Source organism: Talpa europaea, assembly GCF_964194135.1.
Source record: "Talpa europaea genome assembly, chromosome: 8".
NCBI classification, from domain to species: Eukaryota; Metazoa; Chordata; class Mammalia; order Eulipotyphla; family Talpidae; genus Talpa; species Talpa europaea.
The window spans coordinates 61,940,326-61,948,917 of record NC_140075.1 but is presented as its reverse complement, the minus strand read 5'-3'; the positions used below and the strand labels follow the sequence as shown (position 1 = coordinate 61,948,917).

At 43.5% G+C, this 8,592-nt stretch overlaps 1 protein-coding gene across 1 annotated transcript; it reads left to right on the top strand.

The window, feature by feature from the left end:
- Positions 1-1,609: 1,609 nt before the first annotated feature.
- HAUS4 (HAUS augmin like complex subunit 4) lies at positions 1,610-7,835 on the top strand (the record flags this gene model as incomplete). Its single annotated transcript, XM_084241169.1, has 9 exons — positions 1,610-1,676; positions 3,496-3,638; positions 3,726-3,857; positions 4,187-4,321; positions 5,653-5,749; positions 6,692-6,837; positions 6,979-7,109; positions 7,438-7,506; positions 7,652-7,835. Exons 1-9 carry the CDS (start codon positions 1,622-1,624, stop codon positions 7,833-7,835), a joined length of 1,092 nt encoding a protein of 363 aa, XP_084097295.1. The 5' UTR covers positions 1,610-1,621.
- Between the last annotated feature and the right edge of the window lie 757 nt (positions 7,836-8,592).

The window sequence follows — 8,592 nt, the reverse complement described above, 5'->3', positions numbered from 1 at the left end:
CCGCATTTTGATTCATCTTGGGCCCTGTAAGGGTCACATCTTGTGAAAATACCTGTAAAATCAATTTAACGTTCAGTGCAGCGTGTAAAGACAGCTCTAAGAATTTAAAAGACGCCTGAGTCAGAACATTTAAATGGTTGGGTCCCCTGTAGCAGCGTTTTAACACGTCTGAGTGCAGAGGGTGGAGAATCGAGCCTGATTGCAGCCACCGTTCACGCCCCGTAACATTTAAAAAGGGTGAAGAAAAGAAAATCGAAGTGGGCAGATCCTCCAAGGAGGGAAGAACAGCTGACTTCTTTGAAATTTGGCTGGGTCTTTTTTCCTTTTGCAAAATTTGCTTTCAGAACTTACTTGCCGGCGTAGATAAAGGATAAATAGAACTGTTAAAACACTGAGCTTAACTAAGTAGTGGCTTTTGTTGACAAGTCGGTCGTATTATTAATTCTTAATGTCTCATCCAAGGCAAGAATCGTTATCTCAGTTTTGCAGGTGGAAAAAGTTTGGCAGAAAAAAGTATTTCCCTTCAATTCACACAGAAGCTACAGCTGGGCTGCGAATTAAGTCCCAGCTTTCTGACTCCTCAGCTGCGTCCCCTCTAGACCATGTTACAAAACAAATGAGTAGTTACTTTGATGTTACTCATAAAAGGAGGGAGTAAACCAAATGTTCTGTGAACATGAATTGTTAAATCATAATAACCTTCAATGCCTGTTCTGCTTTGGGAATCTCAGCTGCCCTTTGGACTTGATACCTTACAGAGAAGGGGGAAGGTCAAAAAGGAAAAGATGTTGAGGGGGGAAAATTTGCCTCCCCAGTCTAAACTGTGCCCATCTTTACTGGCCCTTTGTGTTGATGTCATTCTTTTCAGTGTACTTCATGTTCTGGCAAAAGCCTGACAGCTCACATCTGGGCCTCAGCCACCTTAACTACACCTTTGGGTTGCTCCTTTGGCACTGACCTCCTGTCAGTCTTCTTGTCATGCTCTTTCCTCTAGGTGCTCTTTACCTTTGCTGTTATGAGAAAGCCAGTTGTTCAAGTGTGGAATGATTTGTCATCCCTGAAGGATGATTCTAGAATTAATGATAAAAAAATCCTAACATTTTAGTTGAAGACAAGTTAAAGAAGCACAAGAAATTATTATGGAATTTGATAGCTAAATTATTTAATTGGGGGATGGGGAGCAGACTTTTATTTTTCCCCCTTTTCCCAGTTCACTCATAACTAGAAAGCAGCGCTCAGTTTTAACTTAGACATAATGGTTGGGGGAGGTTAATCCTCCTGTTTAGACTACCGAATTGGAAAGCTTTCTTTCCATAAGAGGCTCATTTTTAGACAACTTGGAACAAGTAGAAACATTTATGTGCTTGGAATGCAAAATGTTTTGCCATTTATAAGGCTGTTTGTCCATAAAACTTGTGTAAGAGCTTGGAGCAGGATGTATGATGTAGTACCTCCCTATAAGAGACATCTCTGAGGTTCCCCCTCTCCCCAAAGCTTGTAGACAACCGAAGTTCTGATCCACGTTAGTTTCCTCTGGACCAGCCAGGCAGTTTATTCCTTTTTCTGTTGTGATCCCCCCACCCCCGACTCAGTCTACAGATCAGAATCCCAAGAAAATCAGATGGCATCAGGGGACTTCTGCTCACCTGGAGAAGGGAAGGAAATACTCCAACAAGGTAAGGCAAGCCATTTGCAAGAGGTTTGATGACTTTTCCAGAGAGCTCTTACCCAGGTTCTTGACTTCCTTAATAATATTCACCAAGATGGAGTCTCTCACAGAAGCCTATGTTTCAGGGGAAATGCAAATACATGATTCTTAAATACTCTTTTAGAAAACAGATGATAAGGAAATATCATCTTGTTTAGATTTATTTATTGTCTTGAAAAAAGTCCAAAATATCTTAAGTAAAAACAAATTACATGTTCAGTACTTGCTTGTGTAGTATACTAAAATCTCAAGATGCTCCCATGCTGTATCAGCATGCATACCCTGAAGATAAGGGTGACCAGCAAACATCTTGTTCTCCAAAATACCAGATCCTTCTATATCTTGAATTCTTCCCATATCTCAAATCTTTTCTATATCTAAAATCTTTCAAGAACTTGAATGGTCTATATTTGGGCCATTTTCGTATTAATGCTTCAGTGTCTTAGGGGAAAAAACAAAGAGATGTCTTCTCCAAAATGACTTTAATTACATTCCAATTAATGAAAATTTAAGTGTTTAGTAAGTAGGAATAAAACAGAAGACCCCAGAGCCTCCTTGGTGGTGCAGGGTTTAAGTCTCAGCACTATGAAACTATTGCCAGCCACTACAGTATGAGTTCAATCCCTGGCCAGGGAGCTAGCCCACCTGGCGCAGCAGACCTCTCCTGTCTCCCACTGCTCCCCTTAGCAGTGTATTCCAGTAGGTCCACCTGTTCTGCTCCCCACTCTGTCTCTGGTGAATCCTCTCACCCCCTGCACTTCTGGCCTACACCCCAGTTCTTGTATGCATAAATAGATAAAGTAAATATTAAACAGGACCTCCCTGGTGGCCCAAGGAGTTAAGACGCAACCTATGAAGCTATATGCAGCCATTGCAGCACGAGATCGATCCCCGAACCCTGGCCAGGGAGCTGCCTACATGGCACAGCAGACCTCTCCTGACTCGCCTGCCGCTTCCCTCAGCAATGTATTTCAGTCAATCTGCCTGTTCCCCACTCTGTCTCTGGTGAATCCTTTCACCTCCACACCTCTGGCCTGTATCCCAGTTCTTGTATGCATAAATAAATAAATCTTTAAAAAAATAAATCTTAAATAAACACAGGAACCCCCAGAAGAAAACACATAGGAAGAGAGATGGAAAGTCCCTTGAGGGGCCTCCCTGATAGCCTAGGGGTTAAGTCTGATCTCTGGCCAGGGAGCTGGCCCACATATGGTGCAGCAGACACTCATTGCTCCCCTTGCTCCCTGCTTTGTCTCTGGTGAGTCCTCTCACCTCCTCACACCCTTCCCCAATCCTGCATCTCTGGCCTACACCCCACTTCTTCTACACACACACACACACACGTATACCTTCTCAGCTTTGCTTATGCAACTAGAGAGCATATCCAAAATTGAAACTTTCCATGTGTACCCCCCACCACCTTCCTCATGAACTCTTGTTATTCTGTATAAATGAGGCATTTTGGGTATTGTTGATTCCTTATTATAGATTCTATTTGTCTAATATTTTCCAAATGCATTTCTAATTTTTAAGATCTTAGTTTTATTCGATACCCATTTCCTGATTCTTGATTAATATCCTTGTATATAACATAAATGCTGTTACTTTGAATGTTACCCCTAGTTTATGGATTAAAAGAAATTTTTCATTTGCTTTAAAAACCTTCCTTATTAAAAACCTAGGGTTCTTTTAGAAGTGAGTATTAAGCTAAAATTATGCTCAACTATATAAAGTAAGAGACCGTACCTTCTTTGCTTTTCTGTCACTGTGGGGGACATGCTACTAAGTGTGCAGCAAACAGCTTCCTCCTTGCAACCTGAGTGAAGAGGACCTGTTGCAGAACCCACACTTCAGCAAACTGCTGCTGAGTCTCTCACAACATGTGGATGAGAGTGGCTTAAGCCTCACCCTGGCGAAGGAGCAGGCTCAGGTAAGGGTCCTGGGAGCAGGGATGATAAAAAGAAGGACAAATCTTCCAAGAGAGGAAGGCTCTTCCCTGGGATCTTTTGTTTTCTAGGCATGGAAGGAAGTTCGACTGCATAAGACAACATGGTTGAGGTCTGAGATTTTACAAAGGGTCATTCAAGAGTTGCTTGTAGACTACTATGTGAAGAGACAAGACACAAATTTAACATCTGAGGACAAAAAGGTGAGGCAGGAGAGATGAAATAGGAGTTGGTTACCAGCTATGTAGGAGTGACCAGGCCAGTTACGGCTTTATTTGATTATTATCTGGGAGAAATAGGAGCTTTGAGTAACGGTCATCAAAAAAGAAATGGACTGTATATATTGGGGAAGAGGTGGGTATATTGTCAGGGTTTTTGAACAACAAAGATTTGAAGAGAAGACAATGGCAGCTGATAAGCTATCTGAAGAGGGTGACATGTTTGAAAATTGGGAAGAACTGGTTCATGAGGAAAGAGGCGGTGTAGTGGGAGAGGTTTTATAGTAACTGCTTTTTGTTTTTTGTTTTCTCAGTTTCATGAGACCCTTGAACAGCGACTACTTGTGACTGAACTGACACGGCTTTTGGGCCCTAGCCGGGAGAGGGAGATGCCTCCACTGCTAGGGCTGGAGAAAGAGGACCTTCTGGAACTCATGCCTCCCTCAGAGGTTGGGGTGGACAGATAATGGGACTAAAACAACATGGTTTAATTTCTCTCATATAGCTTTTTGTTAAGCTTTATTGTTTTTGTAAAGATGATACAAATTCATGTTGGTTAAGCTCAAATATTAGATCTAAAAATAGTGTTATATACCTAGCTTTGACATAAATGGTATTATGTCCCCCCATGCTTGTATACAATATGTAATTTGTTTTTACTTAAGATATTTTGGACTTTTTTCAAGACAATAAATTAAGCAAGATGATACTTCCTTAACCCCTTGCAGGGGTTAAGTCTCAGCACCATCAAGCTATTTGCAGTACAAGTTCGATCCCTGGCCAGGGAGTTGACCCACATGGTCCAGCAGACCTCTCCTGTCTCGCCTGCTGGTCCCTTGAGCAGCATATTTCAGTCAGTCTGCCTGTTCGGACCCCCACTCTGTCTCTGGTGAATCTTTACCCCCAGCACCTCTGGCCTACAGCCCAGCTCTTGTATGCATAAATAAATAAATCTTTAAATAAGATGATATTCCTAAAACACTCTTAGCACAGTGTCCAGCCACATAATTAGTGTGATTAGTGTTCTTGCTGTATCATCAGTTCAAATTTCCAATAGGATTCCGTGGTATAAATGTAGCATGATTTGCTTAATCTTATTTTTAAAAAGATTTATTTATTCATTTATGCATATAAGAACTGGGCCAGGCCAGAGGTACAGGGGGTAAGAGAATTCACCAGAGACAGAGTGGGGAACAGAAAGGGCAAATCTATTGAAATATACTGCTGAGAAGAGCTGCAGGCAAGGCAGGAGAGGTCTGCTGTGCCATATGTGGGTTACCCCCCTGGCAGGGGGATCGAACTTAGGCCGCAGCGGTGATAAATGTGACAGTGCTAAGACTTAACCCTTACACCACCAGGGAGACACGATTTGCTTAATCTTAATGATGGATATTAAGGTTGTTTTCCTCCTTTTTGCTGTTAGAAACCACACTCATATGAACATGCCAGGTCATATGTGTCTTTGCCCTGGTGTATTTCCTGAGTTAGTCAAAGTGGGATGAGTGAGTCAGAGGAGAGACATGTATAACACATTGGTACATTTTGCCAAACTGCTCTCCAGAAAGGTGTGCTCAGTGCTCCTGGTTCCCCCTTTTCATCCAGTCATCTTGGCAGTCATTTATTCTTTGCTAATTTCATAGGCTACAAAGTTCCCTCATGTTCTCTTGATGCATTTTCTTTGGTTATCACTGAGATTGTTTTCACCAAATAAATGTTCATCAGCTGGATCTTCCTAGTTCTAATGGTCCATCTGCATCTCTCTTTTGGCTTGTGGCTGTAGGATTTTGTGTGGATGAGAGCTCGACTCCTGCTGGAAGTAGAGGAACAGCTCAAAAAGAAGTGTTTTACTCTGCTCTGCTACCATAATCCCAATTCAGGTGAGAACAGCTCACTCTGTTCTGCTCGCCCCTGGCCTTCAGGGCTCCAGGTTTGCTTTTCTGAGAATAATGTATTTAAATTTTAGATTTGGGACAGAAGCTGAGAGGCTTTGGAGAGGCTTGTTTGCTTCCTTGCTGGCAGAATAAAAGCAAAGAATTTTGTACAGGTTCCTTTTATTCAGTAAGGTGCCAAGCAGGAATGTCCCCCTGTGCAGGGAAGGATGAATTCTTTCTTCTCAGGAGAATCAGAATAGAATAGACAGGGATGTTCGGGCTAGTAGTTTCCCCCAATCTTTATTATTATTATTATTATTATTATATTTAAAGAGCAGTTTTATTAGAAAAGGGACACAAAGGGTAAAAAAGATACTTGCATAGACACAAGCGGTCAGGAAGAGCTGCCCTGAAAGGGACAGGTTTGCTGAGAGAGGCCTGCGGCCCTGAGGAGAGCTGCCTCCACTAAGGGAGGTCGATGAAGAGAAGTCCCAGCATGGTACAGGTCATGGGCAGGCAGGAAGCTGCTGCCCTGCGGAGGGACAGAGTTGGTAAAAGGAAACACCTGCATAGTCACAGGTGGGCAGAAAGACTGCTGCCTACTCCAGTCTTTATTTCAAATAGAATTAAAGTTAAGAGTGAAGAAAACTTAAATATGAGCACATATCATTTTAACAAGCCATCAGAAAAAAATCTGGAAGGGTGGGGAGTACAGCAGACTATCAGTGCTTTAGTGATGGGAAAGCAATGATGGTCCCATGCAGGGGGAGAAATCGATATCGTCAAAATATTAACAAAGAGTAAAATAATGGTACTCCATTAATTAAAAAAAAAAGAGAATCTGGAAGAACACAGAATTCGTAGAGCTATATATGGGGGCACTGAAAGTGACCTTAGGATGGCAGCAGCAATTCGGGTTTTCCTCTCTCTTCCTCTTGTTTTGCCCAGATTCAGACAGTGAAACTCTGAAGGCAGCAAAGGTATGGAAACTGGCAGAGGTCCTGATGGGTGAGAAGCAGCAGTGCCAGGATGCAAAGAGCCAGCAGAAGGAACAGATGGTGCTGCTGGAGAAGAAGAGTGCCGCCTACTCACAGGTCGTCAGGGCAGTGCACCCGCCTCCCCTTGGTCCACCCTGACCCCATGAGCACCTTTGGGGAAAGCAAAGGATTTCTGATCTGCCTTCTTTTCCACTCTTTTGTTTACTCCCTCTTCTTCCTGTCTCTTGGGGGGCTCAGGTGCTTCTCCGCTGCCTCTCCTTGCTGCAACGGCTTCTTCAGGAGCACCGGCTGAAAACTCAGTCTGAACTAGACCGCATCAATGCCCAGTACCTGGAGATCAAGTGCTGTGCCATGATCCTTAAGCTGAGGTGAGCCTCAACCCCAGTGGATCCGACCCTTGCCTTTGTTACTCTTTCCCCTCCACCAAGTCTGTCTCCTGTGGGTAGTCCATAAATGTCACACAGCAGTACTAGCTTTTGGATTACCCCGAAGCTTCAATACTCTTGACTCTTATTTTAAAGCCTTCTGAAATAGATGGTTTACTGTGAAATAAATTGTTTAGGAATTCAGAGTGACCTTTTTTATCGTGTCACTGCTTTGCCTATATCTTCATCATGGGCGGGTACTGTGGCCACATTCCTAACTCTACTGCTCTCAGAGAGCCTCAGCTGAACGTTTCTTTCTTCCCTGTGTCAGGATGGAGGAGCTAAAGATTTTGTCTGACACTTACACTGCTGAGAAAGTGGAAGTTCATCGTCTCATTAGGTGAGAACTCCAGATTCTAACTGGGTACAGTCATTCAGAGCTGGTTCCTACTCTCCCCAGACTCATTCATCTGAGGGGTTCCTGTTTCCTGTCTACTTTTGGAGCAGCCAATCCTTATATTATACTTTCTGTGCTGGGCTCTTAGGGACCGTTTGGAGGGGACCATTCACCTACAAGAACAGGACATGGAGAAGTCCAGACAGGTCCTGAACACCTATGAGGTCCTCGGGGAAGAGTTTGACAGGCTGGTAAAAGAGTACACCCACCTCAAGCAGGCAACTGAGAACAAACGCTGGGCCCTTCAGGAGGTCAACAAGGCTTATCACTGAGTGTTGGGGGTGCTGGAGACATGGCTTCTGCACAGGGGCTGCCTTCTCTTCCTGCTAAAAACAACCCCACCTGAGGCCACCCTCACTCAAGGCAATGTGGGGACACTTGTTTGAAACACTGCAGTCATTTATGCACCTTCCTGGTTTCTATTCCATTTTCACAGTGACTGAGTCTCTTCTGGAAAATGTAACAGATTGATGTAATTTTGTGTATAGCTATTTGTCAGTGTCAGCCTTTTATTGTATTTGATTATCTCCTGAATAAAATGGTGATATTGTCTTTGGATTCTAGTCATTTTCCTTTGGGCAAAGATGGAAAAAGAACATGGAAGTCCTTGTGGGTAAGAAGGGGACCTGAGTGGATCCAAATAGAGACAGACCCATAACTGCAAAAAAGGTAGGCGGTGGAAGTGCCAGCCGGTCCACGTGGAGTCTTGGAGGTTTCATTCTTGGAGAGTGGCGGTGGATTATATTTGGGCTTGCTCTTAAAGAACTACAATCAGAGGAGAGCTAGATGCTAAGGTGAGTAGGGAACTATTCTCTCATGATGGATGTCAGTGGGGCGATTATGATGAAGCAGCCAGGCATCCAGCTTTTACAGGAAAGGACACAAGCCTCTTGTGCTTCCTGTTCCCTCTGGTATGGTTTGAGAGTTACTTCTTTCTTTGAAAGCAAAAGGTGGGAAGAGATCACCCTGAGGAAATAAGTTTCACAGTACTCAGCCTAGAAGGAGGCAGGGCCCTGGCTGGTGTCAGGG